At 35.7% G+C, this 26576-nt stretch overlaps 1 protein-coding gene across 1 annotated transcript; it reads left to right on the top strand.

Moving 5' to 3' along the window:
* The first annotated feature begins 6693 nt into the window (after window positions 1-6693).
* On the top strand, window positions 6694-14234 carry LOC141400063 (uncharacterized). The gene is made up of 2 exons (XM_073979478.1): window positions 6694-6950; window positions 12932-14234. The coding sequence occupies exon 2, from the start codon at window positions 13271-13273 to the stop codon at window positions 13967-13969; it is 699 nt and encodes a 232-aa protein (XP_073835579.1). The 5' UTR covers window positions 6694-6950; window positions 12932-13270; the 3' UTR covers window positions 13970-14234.
* Window positions 14235-26576: the final 12342 nt, after the last annotated feature.

Genomic DNA, 26576 nt, shown 5'->3' with positions numbered 1-26576 from the left:
AAACATTTTATCTATGCATAATATTCAATATTCACATATTCGTTGTTATCGAACTGTCATTCATTTTATTATAAAGGTATAAATATTGTCTTAGGTCGGAAATTCAAGTTTTTATTCGATATTGAATAAATTTACGAGTTTGGCCAATATAGTTGACATGGCGTTGCCTATACTCATACATATTAGATTTGAATTTATTTATTTCTAAAGTTGTGTTATAATTTCCCTGTAGGAAAAGTCAATAGTGAAACTATACTGACTTACTACTGACATTGTCAATAGTACTACTGACAAACTGTAGACAACTCATGTGATTTCCTATAGAAATTTTGTACGAACATAACATTCGAAAGTCAGTAGTGACATTGGAACTAGTATGTCAGTAGTTGCTGAGGGTTGTGTTGACATTAGAGGTAGTGAGTCAGTAGAGACATTGGAAGTAGTGAGTCAGTAGAAACATTGAAGGTAGTGTGTCAATAGTTCATAAAGGGTCATACGCAGACATTGGTACCAGATTTTTACTACTAAGTTTTTTTGCCTACTTGGAACTTTTTATACCCTCCACCATATGGATGGTATACTAATTAAATTTGTCATTCCCTTTGTAACACATCAAAATATTCGTCGGAGACACTATAAAGTATATATATTATTGATCAGGATAAAATTCTATGTCGATTTAACCATGTCCGTCCGTCCGTCCGTCTTTCTGTCTGTTGAAATCAAGATACAGCTCGCAATTTTAAAGATAGAGAGTCAATATTTGGTACAGAAGTTTTTATTACTTGCAGGATGGTTGGTATTGAAAATGGGATATATCGGTCCACGTTTTGATATAGCCCCCCTAGAACGGTACCTCCCGATTTTTGGTATTTTTAAGATTTTAGCTTCATTATCCTACCAAAATGGCTGAAATTTGGTACGTAGTCTTATAAAACGTAGTCGTATAAAACGTTGCTCCAGAATTTTGTCGGTATCGGTCCATGCCTTCATATAGTCCCCATAGAACGGTACCTCCCGATTTTCGATATTTTTAAGGTTTTAGCTTCATTATCACACCGAAATGGCTGAAATTTGGTACGTTGGTGGTATAAAACTTTCCCCCAGAACTATGACGGTATCGGACCATGCCTTCTTATAGCCCCCATGGAAAGGTACCTCCCGATTTTCGGTATTTTGAACGTTGTGGCCTCAATATTCCACCGAAATGGCTGAAATTTGGTATTTAGTCTTCAATATGATATAAAACTGTTCGACAGACATTTGTCTGTACTGGTCCACGCTTTCATATTGCCCCATTTCCGACTAAAATTCGTCGGTATAGGTCCACGTTTCGATATAGCCCCCTTAGAACGGTACCTCCCGATTTTCGTAATACTGAAGATTGTGACGTCAATATCCCACCGAAATGGCTGAAATTCGTTATTTAGTCTTCCAAGAGTTATAAGATATTCCAGAAGAGTATTATCAGTATAGGTCCACGTCTTCCTATATCCCTATAGAAGAGTACTTCTTGATTTTCGGCATTTTTTAAGTTTTAGCCACATTCTCTTACCGAAATATAGGAAAATTGGTATTTAGTCTTCTTTGAGTCTAAAAACTTTCCTTCAGAAATTTTTCGGTATAGATCTACGTTTTAAAATAGCCCCCATAGAACTGTGCCTCACATTGGTTTACCGAAATTGCTGAAATTTAGTATTAAGTCTTCTTCATACACGAAAGGAAACTAATTATTCCATTTTACTTCAATACTGCTTGTGGTGGAGGGTATAACAAGTTCAGCCCGGCCGAACTTAACGCCGTTAATACTTGTTATAGATTAAAAAGGTACCCAGCAAACCAATCGCACCGACATCGTAACGAAATCGGAACAAAATTCGGACGCTACGTCCACCGTCGGATCCGAAATCATAAAGAAAGTTGTATGAAGTGGTCGACATAATTTCGGAACGAAATGTTGGGGCGAAATCGGATCGATTTCGTTCAAAATTCGGAAACAATCCGAAAGAAAATCTTTGGGAAATTCGGAATGCTAATTTTTACCTCCGAGTTTTAGTACTGATTTCTGAACGATTTCGGAATAATATATGAAAATCTGATGTACCTTCCGAATCTTCGTAAAGATTTCTGAACGATCGATGTCGTATGAATATCGAAGGAAAAAATGTTTCTCGATGTATCTTTCTTATTGATAATTTTTTGTTAAGTTTTTTTTATTGGAAGATTGTAATTTAGAACGTATCTAATAATTTTCACTGTTGTTATCATTTTGTAGTTATAGTAGAACAATGTAAACTTTGTGTACGAATATGTTGAGTCTATTAGCACTAGGTCGAATTATTATATGTTGCATTTATATTTAAAATTTTTATATGCGAATTTTATAACCAACCATTTTGTTTTTCGACAACCAACTAAAATGTCGCTTGTTACATATATACAAAAGGTATTTGTTGTGCGAAGGGAAATTTGTTTCCGACATATCGATCCGAATCGTACCGAAATCGGAAGAAAACAAGTAAGAAAGTGTCAGTCAACTGTGCCGACAGAGATATAACCTCAGGCTGTGTGGAATGAAACACTTTTTTCCTAAAAAAAACTTATGTACATATTTATTTTGGTTTCCAAAATGATGGTCGTATGAACCGACAAAAATATGGATTGGATTAAATTTGCGGGGGATATCGATAGATAGGGCGTTTGTACCATACTTGCCTACGAAAAACATTATATCGCTGTAAAACCTTCGGTAAACATTTCCAAAGAATCCTCACAATTCCACACAAACATGTTGAACATTTCTGTGGGTGGTATCACACGGTTGCTGCTTTTATGAGATATCGCGCGTACCATTTTAGGGAATATTTTCGAGCTTTTGTGGGTGGTACCGGAAGGAGTGGACCTATAAGCACCACCTTCGAATTTCATCTAATATTCGAAGAAATATTACGATATCCAAAGTGTGGACGAACTCAGTATTCCGTTCGAGCACTCCAACCACTGCATACGGTGGTGTAGGGGTTTTTACACGTTTCGGGATGTTTTCTCAAGAAGTATGGACTTGCCCCTGAAAAAACTTTTACTGCCGTAATTGAGACAGCGAATGCAAGATGCTTCAACAAAAATCAAATTGGATTGAGAGCAGGTCTTAATGCGAATATAACCGAAATTTTGTGTGGGAGGTACCCGAAGGAGTGGACTAATATAGTCCATATTCAAACCTGATCTATATTTGGTAGACATATTAGGATGTGCAAAGTATGGGCGAAATCGGTCACTCCCTTCAAGAGTTATCGTGCGCACAGTTTTCACGAACATTTTTGAACTTTTGTGGGGGAGGTACCTGAAGGAGTGGACCGATATGGCTTTTGTATTACGAATATTACGAACGCCAAATTTTGGAGCGAATCGGCAGATCCATTCGGGAATTATCTTGCGCTCCAACCACTACACATGGTGTCATAGGGGTTTTTTGCACCTTTAAGGATATTTTCTCACGAAGCACGCAGAGAAAAATATTTTTCGCTTTTGTTGGAACAAAATTATCTGTTTTGGTTCCAAAAATGTATTTGTTTTGTTCAAACATTGTAATCCAAATCCAAAAATACCATCTTTACTCCAAACATAAAAAACAAAAACAACTTGCGAAATTCCGAAATATTGTAAAAATAATTAACATTAGGAACTATCATAATCTAGAACATGGATTTGGATTCAAGCTCAAAAGTATTGCGGAGAAGGTTAGGTACCACATTGTCCATTTGTGAAGTGGTTTTTATTTTGTGATTCATTGCTTTCTACAGATATCACGCTCATCACTTAGAAAACAAAAACAACTTTCGAATTTCCGCAATATTGTAAAAATCGTTGACAATACCAATTGTAGGAACTATCATAATCTAATTTTGTTTACAAAAAGTATTGTCAACCCAGAAAACCAGCCCAGAAATTTTTGATTTGAGTGTACATACTTCTCATATACACTTTTCACATAACTTGGATATAAATGTCGCGTATAATATTGCAATCATTGATGAACACAATATATGGTTTGCTGTATTGGCTGACAACAAAGCCAAACAAAGCCACAGGCACCCACCACAACATAAGGAATAAGTAAACGCCATAACAAACTCCGGTATAACACCAAACCTCAAAGCACAATGAAGATAGAAGAATGAAACAAAACAGAAACAAATAAAAACAAGAGTCTCATTGTTGGTATACATACACACAAAAAACAAAGATAAAGGCATCATGTCATACAAACAAAACTCACCATAATTGTTTTTTCAACACGGTATTGAATAGCGAGAGAAGAGAAAAAATTGTCGAAGAAAAGAGAGAACTATTGTCCAGTTGACAAAAACTATTTTTGGATTTAACAAAACCCAATTGTTGGAATCACAATACTGCATTTGGAATTTAACAATATCTTTACAATACATATTTTGCTCTTCGAATATTGTTGGATCAATCATATTTTTTTCTCTGCGTGTGTATGGACTTGCCCCTGATGAAACTTGTACCGTTGTATGGAGGGGAGTGAATACAAGCTGTTACAATAAAAATCAAAGCGACGCGAGAGCAGGTCCTATACTGAACTTTTCCAAAATTTTGTGTGGGAGGTACCCGAAGGAGTGGATCGATTGAGTCCATATTGAAACCTCATCTAAGTCTGGTAGAAATTTCACGATGTGTAAAGTATGGACCAAATCGGTTACGCTCTTCAAGAACTTCGAACTTTTGTGGTGGATGTACCGGAAGGAGTGGACCGATATAACCCATCTTCGAACTTAAACTAAGTTTGGACAAAATATTACGAAAGCCAAATGTTGGACCTAATCGGTTGATCCGTTCAAGAGTTATCGTGCGCTCCAGCCAGACAGACCGGCGGACGGACATTGCTAAATCGACTCCAAATTGTCTAAAACACATTTCGTCCAAATATACTTGGGGTCTAAAACCATTATTTCGATGAGGTACATTTTGCCCGTATGAAAGTGTATAAAGTGTAAAAACCAAAATTCCTTTGCAGTTCCAGTTTAAAAAAATTAAAAAATTTTTGGTGAACACATCGACGATTTTTGGTACAGAGGTTAAGGAAAACATTTTGCTTTCAAATCCGTTCGCGTTTAAAAAAAATAGCCACTGCGCGCAAGTTTTAGCGGCATTTATTCTCTTATAAAGAAAAAATATTTAAAAATGTCTTATTAGTTCTTATGAGAAAATATATCCATATCTCGTTAACAGCATTCCATATCTATTCGTAGATGTTTAAAAATGTACAAAATTTATTTTTATTTTCGCGGAAAATCAACAAATAATAAAAAAATCTTGAACTAAATCCAAATTATCCTACACCAGCGTCCGTACTTAAAAAATAAATTAAAAATATCTACAGTATCTAGACAATGCGTAGAAAAATATGAAACCAAATTTATAGAGATTGGGTGTATAAATTGCTGTTGAAGCCACGTTCAACAACAAAGACGTCCCCCTGACTCATCACACTAGTAACACCAACATTTAAATTCCATCTCTATTATAAATACTAATATTTGCGACTCATTCCATTCTTACTCATGTTTTTTGTTCTTTTTTCATTATCACAAATCATCACTCAAATACTAGTTTATTTTGTATCTACTTACTCTTTGTACATATGCTCAATTTCTATTCACTCATTTTCAATATACATATATACATAGCATTACTTTTTTCATACATAGCGCTAGGAGCGCCTTCTGAATTTAAAACATCCATTTTTGTATTTAGTCTGTAAGAACAGCTCAATAAAGCAGAAGCTTTTAATTTGAATTATCCCTAGAAATTTGGAAATTTGTTTCATTATTTCTGGGAAACCAATATCAGAATTCTGAGGAAAGACCAGAATTCTTCATGGTCCTTCGAGCGTTCCTAGTAAAGACTAGGTTTTGGAGTGATCCAGTGGACGCATCTCATCGTCATCCCAATAAAAAGAAGTTTTAAAATTGCTGGCATCAATCCAGAAAAAGGAGTTTCCCTAACTCAACATATTGTGGTCTGCCGTTGTTACAAAGGAGAAGCCTAAAAACGACGACAACCTGTCATCAACAACAAAAAGTATTCATCGAGCCATCATTGTTATCCAACCACCAAAAAAAATTTCATCCCAAAACGGAAAAAAAAAAATTCATCCTGAAGAAGAGTCAGTCTGGTTGCTGAGAATATTTCATCAAGAGAGAAAACTGAGAGTTAGCCATTTAAAGAGGTACGAAAAAAGGAGGAATTTCAGGTATGTACAATGAAAACTTGCATTGTCCCGATTTTGATCATTTGGTACTATCGACAAATTGAATTTTCTCTAAATACATAAAAAAAAATAATCACCTCAAAAAGCCGAACAAAAAGGAGTAAAAGCATTAATTAAAACTACGATAATCGTCAACACCCGTTTAAAATATTTAAAAATCATTAAAATCGCCTTAATTAGTCATAAAAATAATTAAAACATCAATATTTCAACATTTTAAATTAATGAATATCGCCACTATCGATAGTCGACAATTTGCCAACCCTGACATGTTGATATCACAAGTGCCAGCACTGACATATCGATATCGCAAGTGCCAACACTGATATACATGGGTGCCAGCACTGGTGAAAAGGAAGAGCGAGAATAGAAAAACAGTGTAAATAGCGAGCGCGGACAGACATTTAATTCGGAAAAAAAGTAAAAGTTATAAAATAGTGTAAAATCGGGAAGAAACTTTAATAAACGTATAAATAATTATAACGTGAAGCAAAAGAACTGCAAAATAAAGACATTTCTGTGCGAGTGAAAGTAAAATAAATATAACAAAATAAACCAGAACCCTCATTGCCGTACTACAACAACAAGCCGGCACTAAGTAAATCTCCCTGATTACCGTATAAAAACATTAAGCCTAAAATAAACAAGGAATAAGGTGAGTTATTTTCCTGCAAATTATTAGTATTTTTTGGACGCAATTTCTTCGAGAATATTTTATTGGTTTTCAACGTTGGAGAATAAAGTTTTGGAGCGGTAAATGTAAAAACAAAAATTACAACAACAACATTGATCAACAACATAACCTACGTCAACATTTTGCTGAAAAATATGAAAGGGTGTTTTAACAAACGTGATAGTTTTTTTATTTTTTTTGAAATAAAAAGAAAACAATTTTAGAAAAATAAACAAAACTAACAAATATTCGCGTCGTGTAAAAATAACGAAAAAATATTGACCATCGCTTGTAAAAAAAATATTTGTTGTTGTACAAAAAAAATTTTTAATGGCAAAATTAGGTTCAAGGCCACAAGGAAGAAGAAGAAAAAACCTTATTTTGGAATTTTTTGAGAGTTCTGCAGTAAATGAATAACGGTTTGCTAGTACATATGTGCATAACATAAATACATAAGGAGAATTGTGAGAGGTGAAAGAATACATTTGCGGAAAGAGTGTAGAGTGTTGCCAGACTGTTCGGTTTTGTTAGTAAAGTGGGATTGTGAATTTCTCCCTGGAATAATTTAAAAAAGAATTAATACGATCAATATCGATTTGATAGGCACTATAAATAAAAAAAATATAAGCGGTAATACAAATTTTGTGAATTTTTTGGAAAGTCAACATGACGAAAAAGAAGGAAAAAGCAATTCGACGTAAATTTGCGTTTGATAACACTCAGTTACAAGCGTTTTGCAAGAAATTTAACGCGAATATTGATAGCGCAGCAGCGTTGGAGGTACAGCATGAAGAGCTGGAGCGACGTTGGAATAATTTGGTGGAAAGTTTTGAAAATTGTATGACGGAAGATGGTGATAGTGATGTAGCCGTAGACTCAGGTGAATTGACAGTTACGTTTGAAGAAGCTTCGGAGCTATATCAAGAGTGCAAAGTGAAACTTATTGAAGCAACACAAACTAAATTGCAGCCAAAGATACATGAGAGCACTCGAGTAGAATCCACCATGGGTCATCAAGGAGCGTCAAACCTTAAACTTCCGCCTTGTGACATACAACCCTTTGAAGGAGGTTATTCAAATTGGCCTGCCTTTAGGGATATTTTTCAAGCAGTGATTATAAGCCACCATGGACTGTCTGATGCTCAAAGACTTTACCATTTGAGGAGTAAAACGAGAGGTGAAGCTTTGCAGATCGTTCAGCGTTTCGAATTATGTGACGCCAATTTCAAATTAGCTTGGGAAGCATTGAAAAATAGGTTCGAAAATACTCGTATTCTTGTTCACCAACAGATGAAAAAACTTTTCGGAATTCAAGTCGCCAATATCCAATTCGACATATCCAGAACTGTATTAATGAGAGTTTAGCGATTTTTAAATCTTATAAAATTAATACAGACAATTGGGATCCAGTAATCGTTCATTTGTGCTCAACAAAATTACCAGAGGATACACTGAGGTCATGGGAGGATTCGCTTAGTGACCATAAGGAGTTACCAACCTGGTTACAATTTAATACGTTTTTGAGCAAAAGAATTGAAATTTTGGAAACACTAACAGATTTAAAGAAACCGAATCAGAAAGAAACTCAACATTTTTCAAGATCTCAAACATTTCACTCCCAATCAAACGAAGATAAAGTTGTGTGTAAAAAATGTAAGCAGAATCACGCTCTTAGGCATTGCAGCCAATTTAAATCATTGTCGCCTTACAGAAGAATGAAGTTCGTGTATGCAAATAAGTATTGTGTGAACTGTTTATCGTCGAATCATTACAAAGGAAAATGTCCTAGTCAAAATTCGTGTGCAAAGTGCAAACAAAAGCATCACACAATGCTTCATTTGGAAAGGAACAATGATAATTACAACGAAAAGAAAGGCAATGGAAGTTCAGATCAAGATCCAAGGTCATCAAACTCCCCTCCTGGAAGAAATAGCGCTGCGAATGATTCAGTTCAACTTTATTTTTCTCATAATAATAGTACGACGGTGCTGCCGACTGCTCTTGTCGAAGTATTTCATGCTGGTGAGAGGTTTTTGGTTCGAGCTTTATTGGATGGAGGTTCCGAGCGAAGTTTTTTGTCAAAAAGGATACAACAACAACTCAATATTCCTAAAGTAAGACATGATACGCAAATATGTGGGTTAGGTGGAACCATAGTTGGTAGTTCACATGGAATGAGTAGTGTTGTGGTAAAGGCAAGGGATTCGGACTTCTCCCTGAAGATGAATTTAATAATAGTTTCAAAATTATCGCATTTTCTACCAGCAAAGAAGGTTAATATTGATCATTTAAGTGGTGTTTCGGAATTAAAACTAGCTGATCCTTATTTTTATAAACCGTCACCGATTGATATGATTATAGGAAGTGATTATTTGCCGCAGATTAATATGGAAGGAGTTCGACATGACATCTCTAAAGACTTGGAAGCAAGAGAATCTAGATTTGGGTGGTATTTATCTGGCCCCATGCCTGTTAACAATGTAAATGCGTTTAAGACCACTGTATATGACAGTGAAGATATGGCTCTCCATGAGCAAATGAAAATGTTTTGGGAAGTTGAAAATTTTGAAAGGGTTCCTAACACAAATGATGACGATTCATACTGCGAAGAGTTTTATATGAAAACTACATATCGAGAAGATAATGGCCGGTATGTAGTTCGCCTTCCGTTTCGCCGAAAGTACCCAAAGGATGTTTATTTAGGATCATAAAGGAATAGTGCCAGTGCTCAATACTTTCGTATGGAGAAGACTTTGGAGAAGTCTCCGGAGCTGAAAGCTGAATATAACCGTGTTCTACAGGAATATATTGATTTGGATCATATGGAGCCTGTGTCACATCGTGAAAAGCTGGACGATAAGCAGACATCGTTCTACTTGCCGCACCATGCGGTCGTAAGGCCAGACAGCAGGTCAACTAAAGTAAGAGTTGTTTTTAATGGGTCAAAGAAAACTACAAGTGGCTTTTCTTTGAATAATGTTCTCCTGCCTGGACCAACTTTAATAGCAGATTTGATGCAAATTATAATCTCTTGGAGATTTTATGAATTTGTCTTCACCGGTGACATACAAAAAATGTACCGGCAGATATTGGTACATCCTAAAGACAGAAAATACCAGCTAATACTTCATCGACCGAGCAGCGAACAACCAATAAAAACATACCAATTGAAGACAGTTACTTTTGGAATTAACTGCGCGCCTTTTTTGGCCTTAAGGACTTTAGTTCAACTTGGAGAAGATTGCAAATTGAGAGATAGTTCGGCGTCTGAAATATTAAGGTATGAAACGTATGTCGATGATGTGTTGTCAGGAGGGCATAGTATAGATGAAGCCCGTAATAAACAAAGTCAACTTATTGAAACGTTAAGGGGAGCAGCCTTCCCCCTGAAGAAAATGGCATCCAACTGCAGCGCCCTTTTAGAAAATTTGGCCCGGGAGGATCTTCTTGATGAAGAATTTTTGAAATTTGATGAGACAAGTACTACTAAAACCCTAGGAATTCGCTGGAATGCGAAGAATGATACTTTTTTCTACAAGGTTCAGGAGGTTAATAGCACTCTGGTGGCTACTAAAAGAGATATTCTATCAGTGATTGCGAGGTTATACGATCCACTTGGCTGGATAGGCCCCATCATAGTAGTCGCGAAGATACTTATGCAAAGTCTTTGGCAAGAAAAAGTTGATTGGAATGAAGCAGTTCGTCCCAGTATTATGGTATTCTGGAGAAAATTCCTTGAAAACTTGCCAAACATAGGTGAACTAAAAATTCCGAGGTGGATAGGTTATTCTCCTGAGGCTACAATACAAGCACATGGATTCTCAGATGCCTCTGAGAAAGCATACTGTGCAGTAGTGTACATAAGAACTGAGCACCCAACGAAGGAAACAACCAGCCACCTGCTGGTAGCGAAAACAAAAGTAGCACCGCTAAAGAGTTTAACAATCCCTAAATTGGAACTTTGCGGAGCTGTCATGTTGGCGAAACTAATGAATTGTTTGGATATTCGATACGATTATAAGAAGTTTTATTGGACTGACTCGTCGATCGTGCTTGGATGGCTTCAAAAAGATCCACAGTCACTTAAAACATTTGTAGCAAATCGTATTTTGACACTTAAAGAAATCTGTAATATAGAAGACTGGCGTCATGTAAGTACTGATGAAAATCCCGCAGATATCGGTTCTCGTGGTTGCACACCATACGAACTCAAACAGAACGAACTGTGGTGGCATGGGCCAACCTGGCTTCGAAAACCATTACAAGAATGGCCAAAACCAAGAACTTTTGATCCGCCAACTATAGAAACAAAAAAGACATCAACCTTCACTCTTCTTTTTAAAGATAAAGACATTTTCCAACGGGTTACATCTTTCAATAGAACTATCAGAGCAATAGTGCAAATTATTCGACTTTTTCAAAGACGTCGATGTCGAGTCCACCCTGGGAAATGCCTTACTACCAAAGATCCGATTTCGACAGAGGAAATTATAGATGCTAAACGAAGAATGATGGTGTCGGCGCAAAAGACATTTTATCCTCTTGATTATGAACAGCTATTTCAGAAGAAACCACTTAACAAAAAGAGCGCAATAATGAGCTTGAGCCCCTTTTTAGACGAAGAAGGACTCATTCGAGTAGGAGGAAGATTAAATAACTCTGGATTGAGTTATAATGAGCGACATCCTGTCCTTTTGCCCACAAAATGCGGCCTAACAAAACTTTTGATCCAATATACTCACGATACTTTGCTTCATGCAGAACACAACATTATGCTCAGAGCCTTAAGACAGGCGTATTATATTCCGAGGCTTCGAAATGTCATAAGAAAGTGCATAAGAGAATGTACGAAATGTACCATCTACAAGCAGAAGTTCCAGAATCAGCTCATGGGAGCTCTTCCGCGAGAACGAGTCACATTTTCCCTCCCTTTCACTTATACCGGAGTGGACTTCGCCGGCCCTTTCAGCATTAAGTCGTCGCCCCTCAAGAACGCAAAATTACTGAAAGGATATGCCGCAGTGTTTGTGTGTTTTTGTACTCGAGCCGTCCATCTTGAGGCTTGCTCCGACCTCTCCGCAGATGCCTTCCTGGCTACTTTCTCTAGATTTGTTGGAAGGCGTGGTTTGCCGAAGACGCTCTTCTCAGATAATGGGCGTAACTTTGTCGGTGCTCACAGAAAACTCCTTGAAGAACATGCAGCCTTTTTAAAATCTCTTGGAGAAAAACTCATCGAAAAATACAGCGAGCAAGGATTTGCTTGGACCTTCATTCCCCCTTATGCACCCCACATGGGTGGCCTATGGGAGGCGGGCGTGAAGAGTATGAAGTCTCACTTAAAAAAAGTCACTGTAAACTGGAATTTTACATTTGAAGAGTTTACGACGCTCCTCATACGTACTCAACTCAAGACCATTGTGCTCAGTGTCGGAAGATCCAAATGAATTGGTCCCCCTGACCCCTGGTCACTTTTTGCGAGGAGCTCCTCTAACAGCTCCCCCTGAGTCTTGCCCAACTATACCCACGAAATCGCTCTCATACATTAACAGATGGCAGCGATTAAAAACACTTCATCACATATTTAGTCAGAGATGGAAAGCAGAATACGTCACTGAACTGCAAAGGAGATACAAGTGGAAAACTTGCAAAAATAATTTAAAAGAAGGTGATCTGGTCATCGTTAAAGACGATTTACTACCCCCTACTGAGTGGTGTCTAGGACGAATCACTCAAACTTTCACCGGAAAAGATAATAACGTTCGAGTAGTGGAGATAAAAACGAAAAACGGCCTCATTGTTCGCCCAATCGTTAAGGTGTGCCTTCTTCCCACTACTGCTCCCCAATCAGTTCCAGATCTTAAGCCTGACGAAGAATTGTCCAAAAACTACTAAACCAATGATCAAATCAAAAAATGCAAGTTTCTCATTGTATATGTTTGTCTTTTCCTTTCTTTTCATTGCAGATATAACATGGCGGTCATTAACCCAAAACCTCGTTGCTTCCTGTGTGGACGGAACCACCCTTTAAAGTATTGTCTGACATTCCGAAAAAAATTATTCTCAGAGCGCCGTCAGGCTCTAGAAGGACAGGACATCTGCCTAAACTGTCTCGGCCATGGTCACCACCGCTCAGTATGCCCTTCGCCGCACAGATGTGAACGTTGCAGCGCGAAGCATCATTCTATGATCCATCATGACCAAATTCTGCACGACTCCAGCCGTGAGAACGTGGTCAAAGATAGTGGCCACGAAGAGGATGTCACCCTGACAGATGACGTCGTTGCAGCGCGAAGCATCATTCTATGATCCATCATGACCAAATTCTGCACGACTCCAGCCGTGAGAACGTGGTCAAAGATAGTGGCCACGAAGAGGATGTCACCCTGACAGATGACGTCGTTTGCGAAGTGGTACCCTTCTACCAGCAGCTCACCACTTACAAAGGAGCTAGGCCACCAAACTACGTTTCTCCAAATGCAATGCCTACAGAGATAGAGCCAGTATTACAATGTACATTGGGAGCGGGTGGCAAGAAAAAGTTGGTGACGTTATTGTTTTGGCCAGAGGTTCCGAAGTCATGGGTTCTCTACGATAGCGTAAAGGAATTAGTTCCACATACACCACTGAGTGGTGTGGTGTCATACGGGAAATTTGAGGTGTACACGCCTGAAGGCACCATAAAGGAGCGATTCGTGCTACTAGACAGCGCCCCGTTCTACATAGCACCTCCCATAAATCGTCCTCAGTTCACTATCCATGCTTCAGGACGACCAATAGCTCACGGTCAGCCCTTCTCCTACGGCCAAGTTGACGGAGTCATTGGCAAAGATCTTGAGGAGCAAATTGCCAGAGGTCCATGGGAGAAATCTAAGCGTAACCCAAACGTACTAATGCGAAACTCCGTTTTTGGCGTTATATTCGGCGGCTCATGTGCCCGCAGCAACATACCATTTTTGAAGTCGCTCAGCCCATTGGTGCCTCACGACCACTTCCCTGCCTAATCATCATCTCGTTGCCGGGAGTATGTTGAAGCCACGTTCAACAACAAAGACGTCCCCCTGACTCATCACACTAGTAACACCAACATTTAAATTCCATCTCTATTATAAATACTAATATTTGCGACTCATTCCATTCTTACTCATGTTTTTTGTTCTTTTTTCATTATCACAAATCATCACTCAAATACTAGTTTATTTTGTATCTACTTACTCTTTGTACATATGCTCAATTTCTATTCACTCATTTTCAATATACATATATACATAGCATTACTTTTTTCATACATAGCGCTAGGAGCGCCTTCTGAATTTAAAACATCCATTTTTGTATTTAGTCTGTAAGAACAGCTCAATAAAGCAGAAGCTTTTAATTTGAATTATCCCTAGAAATTTGGAAATTTGTTTCATTATTTCTGGGAAACCAATATCAGAATTCTGAGGAAAGACCAGAATTCTTCAATTGCATATTATAGAAAAAAAGAGAAACATTTTGGTTGAAATATTATTCCAAATACACATTTTTTGGTTTGATTACAAACATTAGAAAAAAATATTTGTGAGTTCTCGAAATGTTTCACTAAAATCCTACACAATAATTAATGTATTCTGCTAATGTTTCATTAAGAAATATGGTTTAACATCGCGAAAGCTTAGTTGCTTACTAAAATAACTTATAAATATAGGAAAATAAGAGTAATATTGAAATTACAATCGTTCAAAATTTATGAAAATTAAAAAGCCTCTTATTCCCGAATTAGTTAATGTCGGTTAATGCGCATCCGATTTCTGGATACAGCGATCTCTTTCAATATTTATGCATATTTCGATGTTTCACTCAACGTCATTGTGTGCCGTCAGTTGTATCTCACAATGTCAAAAACCTTAAAGTGGGTAAAAGTTGCGCAATGTGCATACGATTTTGATGCGGATCCGGTTTCTTTAGCGCCCATCAAAAATACCTCAATAAATCTGTTTCAAATAGATTCTTTAAGAACCTCCACATTCAATTTTATGTAAAAAACCCATATTATTCGCGTATCTCTGTAATTAATGACAAATATTATAATCGCGTATAAAGGATTCAGTTTATGTAAAATTTTTTAAAGAAAGTCGCGGTTTAGTACGCTTTTTTGTCAAAATACATCTTTACTGATTTTCCTATTTTCAAGGTAAATATATCCGCGGTTTTTGTGGATGGATTCGATCGCGGAAGGGCTCATTAGATCCGTCGCGTAAAAAAACTAAATCCACGCGGGGTTCAAAGGAAATTGAATGACACTTGTAAATTTTAAACGCAAAACATAGGTTTTTTTAAAAAATTAACGCATCAAATTTTGGCCTTTAGACTACAATTACTAGGATTCTGTAGGGAGCACACTTATGAGCTATACATTAAACGACGTAAAATCACGAGTTCTATAATCCTATTAAGAGTATGGAATATTATCGTGTTGCGCGTCCGGATTATTAAAAAAAATCAAAAACCCCGAAATTCCGGATATATCGAAATATCATACACTAGTGTCATATTGCCCATGCACTCTGGTCGAACTTGTATGGGAAGAGCGGCCAAAAATACTTCCTGAGCAGATAACAATACGAAAATTTCAGTAAAGGCTAGTTTAGCAACACAAATAAAAAGAAGCAAAAAAAAAATTCAATATAGGTCCAAGGTTAGGTATAGCCCCCATAGAAAGGTACCCCCTTATTTCAGGCATTTTGGGGGTCTTGACCACATCTTTCAGTGAAATTGGCTAAAATATGGCTATCGGTGTTAGAAAATCTTCTAGCAAATTTTTTTTGAACTGGGTACACGTTTTGATAGGTTCCCCATGTAATTGTACTGCCCGATTTTCGGAATTTTGAGGGTTTCATATAAGTTATTAAGTCGAATTTTAATTTTAAATGATTTTGTCCCCATAAATAGGTAGCGCCCAATCTTCGGTATTTTTATACCCTCCACCATAGGATGGGGGTATATTAAGTTTGTCACTACGTTTGTAACTACTCGAAATAATCATTGTAGACCACACAAAGTATATATATTCTTGATCAGCGTGCAATTCTACATCGATATAGCCATGTCCGTCCGTCTGTCCGTCTGTGGAAATCACTCTAGCGTCCGAACGGATTGACGTAGGTTGATGAAATTTTGGGAAAATATGTTATTTTTACGTAGGACTTTTGGTATTGAAAGCGGGCTATGTAGGTCCACGCTTTCGTATAGCCCCCATACAAAATGACGCGTGACGCGTCGTCGTTTTAAGGAATTTTTAAGATATTTGGCCCATTTTACCACCGAATTGGTTGTAATTTGGTACTTTGTGTCTCCAGAGGCCAAAAAATATTCCTACCAAAGTTGGGTTATATAGGTCCACGTTTTGGTATAGCCCCCACATAAGGCCCCTTATAAAGTACGCGTCATTTGAATATATTTTGAATGTATTAGACCCATTTGACCACAGAATTATTTGTAATTTTGTATTTTGTGTCTTCAGAGGCCAGAAAACATTCCTACCAAAGTTGGGTTATATAGGTCCACGTTTTGGTATAGCCCCCACATAAGGCCCCTTATAAAGTACGCGTCATTTGAATATATTTTGAATGTATTAGACCCATTTGACCGAAGAATGGGTTGTAACTTTGTATTTTGTGTTTCCAGAGGCTAAGAAATATTTCTACCATAAAATGTTTATATAGGTCCACGTGTTGATATAGCCCCCCATAATACAATATCTCCCGATTTTAGATATTTTGAACGTTTTAGCCTCATTATCACACCGAGATGGCTGAAATTTGATATTTAGTCTTCTTTAGGCGTATAAAACTTTCCCCCAGAAATTTTTAGGTATAGGTCCACGCCATCGTATAGCCCCCATAGAACGGTACCTTCCGCATTTCGGTATTTTGAAGGTTGTGGCCACATTAATCCACAGAAATGGCTGAAATTTGTGGTGGAGGGTATAAAAAGTTCGGCCCGACCGAACTTAACGCTTTTCTTACTTGTTAGGGTTCTAGTCGTAATAATCAATCAAAATGGCTGAATTTTTCAATTTTTACATTGAGGACCACATTTTAACGTATCCTTCATATAACTGAACCTCACAATGCTTCTTCTATATCACCTGCACATTTGAAAAAATTACAAAAACACCCTGAAATGTACCCTTAGTATTTTGGGAACCAGTTCCAAAGATGCGGAAAGATGCAGCTGTAAGTTTGAAAAATATAACCCTTAGACTACTACTGATCTTTTAAAAAAATTTTCGTTAGGGGGAAAGAGGGGGAACTTAATTAAAACTTTACATGAAATTGAATTATATTGAAGAAATGACATTACAAAAGTCCTTTAGTCAACACAAGTATTCAATAATGAATCCCAAAAATTAACAAACACAAAACTGCATAAAAATTAAGTAATTACATTGTTTTTCAATATTCGAATTATGTTTGGTCAATATAGAGTTCATTTAGTTTGATATTGATATTTTACTTTCACCTAACTTTTGCACTGAATTCACCTAGAAATCCAACCTCTTAAATTTTCTCTTTTTTTGTGCCATTCTCAAAGAGTACAGTAAGAAGTAATCCATAACAAATTTATTTTAGAGAAATTTAACAAGTTAGTAGTAGATATGAACACATTTGGTACCAAAAATTAGACTTTCATTTTTTAATTTTGGCCAATGGCAGCGACCACTGTGCCATGGTGTATTCTGTGATTCTTTCTTTTGGCATAGGTCTATAAAATGTAAGGTTAAGCCAGAAATCGGAAGGGAACATAAAAAAACTTGTTTGCTTCAACCCATTTTGACCCATTTTTCTACATTGATGCCAACACAGATTCCACGAAATTTAATTTTAATGGTCGACATTATGGGATCCCTCCTAAATTTCAGACATACTACATAGAATCGCGAATTCTGAAAGGGTGAAACTCGGATTCATTGATTGTAAAACATTTTTGGTTTTTGCCATATACCCTTTCGATCCTAAAGGCTGAGGTTATAAAAACATATAATATTGAAAATGCTAAAAAAGTACAAATTTCGTATTACAGTCTTTTTTTCTTTATAAAGAGTAAAGCCCAAGATTCCACATAAGCACAAAATTAGTAATTAAAGGCAATGTTTACAAGGCTGGCTAAACATTTTAACATTTAAATAAAAACAAAATAGGTGAGATAAAAACAAATAGTGTTCATTGTCAGAAAAATCATCGCCTTTTCTATTTTCTTCGGCTGCACTTAGGGTGTCCAAAAAACCGGTTTTCCAAACAAAACTGTTTTCGGTTAATCGAAATTTTAAATTTTTTGAAAAACCGGTTTTCGGTTTGGTACAACGTTGATCATAATTGATAAACATTTGATTAAAAATGTGCTGAAAGGGGTAAATTAAGCATAAGGACTTCGTTATTATATAATTGTCTTATAATATCGCTGCTATTTGACATTCAACCTCGAAAATTAACACTGAAAGTGTGATCAAAGAACAGTAAAAACCCTTACATATATAAAATTGTGTACCAAAAGAATTAAGTTTACATTTTATTATGTCTGGATTCCCCTTATGCGTTGGGAACCTCATATTATCGTGCTGGAATCAAACATGCTTTTTGTTATCGTTACCCTTTACAATCTTAAATTCGACAAGTTCTTACTTTACTGTACTAATTAAAAAACGTATGAGTAAAGCAATTCAAACTACCATGTAATATTACGTATACGCAGTTTTTCATAGATCGTTCAGTTGAACTAGATTGGCACAACTATACATTTTACACAAAATATTTTTCAAATTAAAAGGTATCTGACATTTACAATTTGACCTTGTGTTAGTTAAGTTTAGTTTACTTTCATGACTACAATTTTAAAAATCGGTTAACCGACACAAATAACCGGTTTTTTCGGTTAACCGAAAATGACGTTTTTGGCGAACACCGGTTTCGGTTTTGTAACTCAAAACCGGTAACCCGTTTTCGGTTTTGTACACCCTAGCTGCATTTAACGTTTTATCGGGCTATTCGCTGAATGTTGATATAAGATCTAGGAATTGAAAAGAATAAACATCTATGTATATACATATGTATATATATCAAAGAGCTTAGTGATAAATGAGTGACTAACAGATCGTCGCCCAGATCAAATGGCTGAAGCTTAAAATTTTGAGTGTGGGTTGTTGTTGGTGTGTATGGGTGAGATAAGGCTGGGTTTTTGGAAATTCGAAAAGTACTAAAATGTACTAAATATAGTACCCTTTGTATTAGACAAACGGAAAGAGCTAGAATTCTAAAATTTGGAATGAGTGTCACTGTTGGAGAGTTAGAAAGATGTACTAAAGGGTTTTTGGAAATTCGATCTATAAGTGTACGAAAAGTACTAAAAGTTACTAAATTTTTTTTATCAATTGTATATTTTTATCGGATATAGCTAGAATCTTAAAATTTGTTATGGAAATCAAGGTTGGGAAGTGGTTTTGATGTAAGAAAATAGTTTTGAAAAGTCGTACTTATGTGTACGAAAAGTACTAAATGGTACCAAATTTAGTACAATTAGGATTTTGGCGAAAGGATAGGGCTGGAATCCTGAAATGCGGAATTCAGATTACTGTTGAAGTGTAGGATTTGGATATGGATTTAGATTATGGAAATTCGTACTTATGTGTACTAAATGGTACTAAATTTGGTACAATTTGAATTTGTGTGATCAGATAGAGCAGGACTCTTAAAGTTTGGAATTAAGATTACTGTTGGGGTACAGAATTGAAGTAGTTTTTAGGAAAATCACTAAATGGTTGGAGTAAAGAATTGAGGTAGTTTTGGAAATTCGTACTTATAGGTAAGAAAAGTACTAAATATGGTACAATTTGGATTTGTGTGAACGGATAGGGCTGGGGTTATGAAGTTTTGGAATTTGTACTTATTTCTACGAAAAGTACTACATGACATTAAATTTGGTACATAAATAGAGCTGGAATCCTGAAATTTGGAATTAAGATTACTCTAGCAGTGTGGGATTGCGCTAGTTTTGGAAATTCGCACTTATTGGTATGAAAAATACTAAATTTGGTACAAATTGAATTTTTCGTCTTCGGTTAACCGTGATCAATATCAGACGTACTCTGCCTAATAAATCTCTGTTAAAAAAGAAAGAACGAAAAATAACAATAATAAAAAAAACAAATTGCATTATTTTCTTAGACCATAAAAGTACTGACATTTGAGTGTCATAAAAAACAATAACAATTTAGTGTGATTAAGACACAAGCACATTTGGGCGCAACAACAATTGTGCTAAGTGCAAACCGACGATGATGCGGACTGGCAGAAAGTCAATAATAAAAGAAAAAATTCAGGGTCACCGAAACTTTTGGAAGTAAAAAGGTTTCCTAATTTAAATAATGTTGAAGTATCAACAAATAAATATGCTGCTTTTGATACAAATCAAGATGAAGAAACACCAACAACCAATTCAGCCCCCATACCCCCACCTATTTTCATACCAAATGTCAGTGATGCTGAAGATTATTGAACGAGATACGTTCAACTTTAAATCAACAAGAAATCATGAAATTAGGCTAATGATTAAAAAAGTTGAATCATATAGAAAAGTTATAAAATATTTTTATGAACATAGGAAAACCTATCACACCTTTCAAATTAAACAGGAACATGCATTTACAGTAGTATACAAAGGTCTTCATTACACAACACCAATTGATGACATAAAAGTCAAATTTCTGTCTACAGGACATCAAGTAAGGTATGTTAGACCCGCATTTAGTTAGTTTGTGGATATGGATCCTCAGCCCAACAACACAGGTGTTTATCAGTTAACTAATATTGAAAATGCATCAACGACTGTTGAACCAGTAAAAACTTTTGACGATATGGTACAGTGTTTCCGTTGCCAACAATACGGGCATACCAAGTCATATTGTAGAAGACCATACTATTCCTAAAATACAGTATTTTTTCTGTGTGCATTTATCGCAAAACTATGAAAATTCCATGGACAGATCGTGTGCCAAATGAGGAAGTGCTAAGAAGAATGCTTACAGAAAGACAACTTCTTGACATAATAAAAAAAATAGGAAAACGTCTTATTTAGGACACATAATGAGAAACGAAAAATACTCAGCCATCCAGAACATAATCAAATTGAGGGGAAAAGGCCAAGAGGAAGAAGAGCAGTATACCGGATAAAAACACTCTAGATTGGACAAATACACCAGATACACGAACACACCTTATCAATGCTGCGAGGAATAGAGATCTCACCATTGCAGAATAAATTTACACAATGCATATTATATATACATCTAAAATATTCAATTTGTAATTGTATGATCGCCAAAATCAGAACACGGATCGTCAAATAAAGAATAAGGATTTTAACTAAAATGCAAAGTGGGTGCCTGCGTCCATAAAACTGAGGACTCCAGATATGGCCCTACCGTTGCAACATTTGGAATGGAGTACCAAATGCAGTTAATGCAACATGTGAAGGTACACCTACGTACATAAATATATAGTTTATGTATTTACAATTTTCTAATTTTATCTACATTATATTAATGTTTTAGAAATCACTGATTTCGAACCACTGTACACCGTAAATAAAATCATTTATGCAAAAATGTTAAGCAACGGTGCATATAAATAAACGAAATACCTGTTCCAATTGTTTTACTTTCCTTGAAATAATCTTAATTGTTTTTAACAAAAAAACCTGTTTGTATGGGAAAAAACGTTTTCAAATGCATATTTAGAACGCTTTTAAAAGCTTAATATTCTCAATTAATGCATTGATTCAGATACTATCTAATAGATGGCGATAATGATTAAAAGCTAAACAGAGTTGGAAGTGTACAATTGTTAAGTTGCGTTTGCATTAAAGAGCTATGCATTGGTAAGGGTAACCTATATATACATAGAAAAATTGGAGTTAACATCGTTACAAAATTCGGAATAGAGATCTGTTGCTGAACAGAAGAAAAACCATAGTTTTTGGTCACTGGACATAATAATAATTAATTTGCTTGGGAAGTAGAAGTAGATTCCTAAAGTTGTGTACAATGATTGTATAATATTTAGTGGTTGAAATGTACCATAACATATTTCTGGATCATAACTGTGCAATAGCATGAACGCCCGCTTTGCTCTCTGAAATATCGGAACTTTTCAGCAGTTGCCAACAACTTTCCCCTAATAGTAATGTAGGCATCTGAGTATTTCAACAATGTGAAACGTCTCTGCAATTGCATAAAAAATCATAGAAATTAAAATGTTCAAAGTACCAATGATCTTACTCCAACAGATTAAAGTGATTGTAAAAGAAGACCTCGTGATCTTCAATCTAAAGTGGACACGCCTTTAAACTAAAATCTAAGACTTTTGACATATTAAGTTTTCTATAAAACGAATTTTTATACCCAAAATAGTGGTGTAAGGTGTAACATGGTCTGATGTTATTCACTGACATTATTATAGTTAAACAAAAATTATTTATATACGATGTATCCATACGGTGACCAATATTTTTGAATGAAAATAGAGTACACATACGAGGGCCACAACATAAGTTTCTGGGCTAGACAACAATGCCAGGCGGCATTTACCATTTCCATTGGAAAGCTTAACATTTTCTAGCATAAGCGTACTCAGTACGGTTTGACGTATCACGTATTGCGTTTTTACAGGACTTGAAGAATTAATTTGCAAAAAAATATGGAATTTACTTGTGAACATTTTTAACAATTTTCTACGACACGATGAAGCAACATCCTATCGTCATTAGTCAATAGGGTTTCGTAGTCTGAGTTGGAGTCGAGCAATTATGCTGTAGTCGGAGACTGAGTGAAAAAAATAGCTTGGATCCAACTCCGGGCAACAATTGTTTTCTAAATATATCAAAATGAATTTCAAGAACTTTCTTGGTCCAATTAGTTTCAACTTTAGCGTGAATTTGCAAGCTGGGTGGATTTCATACTATACGATAAGAAATTTATAAATATGTTGGAATATCCCACACATTCTTGATCTAGAATATGATCAATAATATTCCAAGAAGATAACGATCTCAAAAGCCTGCCCAATTCAGAACTTCCTACACAGAGTTTCAAATTTCGGTGATTACGTATTTTTATTTTAATCGTAAACAAAGGAGTTGTGAAGTTGTGTATTGTAACCCTGTGCAACGCGAAAATTATTAACCATATTCTGACACTGCAGCGTGATAGACGACCAAAAAAGAGAGGACAAGTGTCTCGCCGTTTTTTCGTATCTCATCAACTTTCGCGGTTATAGGCCTCCAAAGGTTTGAGGCTTTGATGTAAAAAGAGTCATTTAGTCAGGAAGGACTATATCTTCCAAACCGTTAGGGCTTCGATTGCAAAGTAATGAAATAAATAAATAAATAAATATATATATAAACAGTAATTTGAAACGACTGATATCATTTCAACAAAGACTATATTTTGTTAAATTTCTGCCTAGGTTTCTCGGATTTCATTGTATTACATTTGTATTCACATATATTTGTAAAACAAATCAAAAATAGAGGACAAAAAGTACATATGATGAAAATAGAGGACAAATAGAGTACGTTGAAAAAATAGAGTATGGACACCAAAAATAGAGTACTGTCCTCTATAATAGAGTACGGTTGGTCACCGTATGTATCCAATTAAATTGCTACCTTTAGCGTAAACACAAGTTTTTTATTGACATACTAAACCGACGCACACACAGCTAAGACTTAGCTGAGTTAAAACCCAGCAAACACAATGTCGGACGTCCGACGCGTCTGACCGACTTCGGTCCGAACTCTGTCCGAATAGTCTGACGAACTTTTTCCCGTCCTCTCTCCCTCTCTGAAGTGAATTTTTCTATTTTCTCTTGTGCTGCTTTGGCAAAATTAAGTGTAAATAAGCACAGGGAAAAGAATTGTACATGTTTCGCTCGCACATTGTAAATGTGTAATTGTTGATGTGCCAACGTTAATGCAGTACGAACGAAAAATTGAGTGCTCGGGTTTTAATTTCTGTATCGGAGAACAAATTTGGTTTATTATTGATATGCGGTTGATACATGATAGTGTTTAAATGTTATTCATAGTGATCGGTTGCATATATATTTCTTTATTTTTATGAAGCTAATGAATGTAAAGATGTTCTTCGTCAAACTTTAACACTATTCCGTGGAAAGTCATATGTTTTATATTTGTATGTGGCCAAAGTTAAGTTTCTTAACACTTTTATGTGTATCAACAAATTTTTTTGCATGTGAAGACATGTATTTTTTCATATATTAATAACAATTGTTTTAAATATTTCACAGATCGTGTTTACGAATTTGTTCTTCTCAACAGTTGGTTTTTCCACCAAGTCGCGCATTTAACACAGCATAATATGATATTAAAACCTTTAATATGTTTATAGTAGAAAAACTTTTATAGGATTTGGATATTTCATGAACTAACTGTGTATTTTCATCATCTTTTAATAATAAAAACAAATTCTGCTCGAATGCTGGTAAATAAATCAGAAGTTCATACTATAGTTCATATGACTTTGGACCAAATTCCGAAAGTTGGCAAACACTTTCGAATTTTATAAGATTTTACTTCTGAATTCGGACCGATATCTGTCCGAAATTCGGTAAATAAAGCAGGAATTTATACGATAGTTCATCAGAGTTCGGACCGAATTCGGTCCGAAAGTCGGCTAAAACATCAGATTTTCATCCGAATTTCGGTCAGAGACCATATGAAAACTTCCTTGAATGTAAAATTTATCCAAAATTGCGTGTTAAACTGCATACCAGTGCAGTACGGGAGCTTTCAGAAGAAGTAATCCTAATATTAGTCTGACATAATTTTGGGGAACATATCTCGAGAAGTATAGACTTTCCTAAGAACCAAATTGTGCAAAATTTGGACCAACCGTCATCTGTCGCGAGTGGACGTGTTTATTTAAGCTCCTTCAAAATTCTTAATATTCGGTGCATTAAACCTTCTTACAAATCAAATAACAAATCAAATAACAGTCAAACATATACAGATAAATTTTTGGTGGGAAGTTTTGTACCTCTAAAGAAGACCAAATACAAAATTGCAGCCGTTTCAGTAGAAAAAAGTGGCTAAAACCTTTACAATACTGAAAATCGGGAGTTACCGGTCTATGGGAGCTATATCAAAATGTAGACCGATACTATGGGGGAAGATTTTGTTGTTGCATGGAATGCTAAATGCCAAATTTCAATCGATGCGGTGAAATAGTGTGGCTAAATCCTTCAAAATACCGAAGATCGGGAAGTACAGTTCTATGGGGCTGTAATAAAATTTCCATACCAAACATCCTAGGAATAATGGGAACTGCAGCACCAATATATAAACCTTTATCTTAAATATTGAGTGCTGTATATTGATTTCAACAGACAAACATATGGACGGACGGACAGCTTATATCGAATATATATGGGGTTTTTGTTGAGGTTTTTGATTTCCTTTATTTTTTGCTGTGGTGATGCTGCTCATCAGCAAAACATTTTAGCATATTTTCCAATTTTTTTTTACAAAAGGTTCCAGAGAAATCGGGCCTTGAAAAAGTCGAATTCTGTAAAAACTATATGCAAAGAAATACTCATAATTTCTTTAGTATTGGTCCAACTAAAAACATGTTTTTTGGTATTTTTAATTTTTTATCAGCTATCTAAAAAAATGCACTGTGGGAATAATTAAAATGTTTTCTAAATTTTTTTAAAATTTGTCAAAAAAGTTTTTCCTATATACCACTATGCCAAATATGTTATTTTACCAAAACAAGTAAGAACGGCGTTAAGTTCGGCCGGGCCGAACTTGTTATACCCTCCACCATGAATTGTATTAAAGTAAAATGGAATAATTAGTTTCTTTCGTGTATAAAGAAGACTTGATAATAAATTTCTGCAATTTCGGTAAAACAATGTGAGGCACCGTTCTATGGGGTCTATTTCAAAACGTCGATTTATACCGACAAATTTCTGGCGGAAAGTTTTTAGACTCAAAGAAGACTAAATACCAAATTTCCTATATTTCGGTAAGCTAAAACTTAAAAAATGCTGAAAATCAAGAAGTACGCTTCTATGGGGATATTGAAAGACGCGGATGGGGGATGGGGCGCCTTCGCCACGTTTTCGTTCAAAATGTTTTCGTATGACACCGTTATAGTTTTTTCAAATATTATTTTTGGTAAAAATATTAGCATATCTTGATTATAAGTTTTCATATATAAATGTTTATAATTTTATTTTGAAATATTATTTTTGACAACTTACAAAATGTCTAAAAAGTGGCGAAGCCTCCCCACCCATGGGGCAGCTTCGCCATCGATATGGGTCATTCTCCAACGGACTTTAAAAGTGTAATTTACCATAATTTTTTCTTAAATGAATGAATGAAGAATGCTGGATTTACTGCTATGTTTTGGATAAGAAAATATTCCGTGGATTTCAAAATACTTTCCTCTCGTTTGCAGTTATGGCAGGAATAGGAAGAAAGGAAATAAAAGACAAGCGTAAATTAGGTATGCCGATTGGGGAAATCCGGCGTGAACACTATTGAATAATA

The sequence above is a fragment of the Musca autumnalis genome, unplaced genomic scaffold, assembly GCF_047663935.1.
Source record: "Musca autumnalis isolate F117 unplaced genomic scaffold, ASM4766393v1 scaffold_3, whole genome shotgun sequence".
Classification (NCBI taxonomy): domain Eukaryota; kingdom Metazoa; phylum Arthropoda; class Insecta; order Diptera; family Muscidae; genus Musca; species Musca autumnalis.
This window is presented reverse-complemented; position numbering and strand designations above follow the sequence as displayed.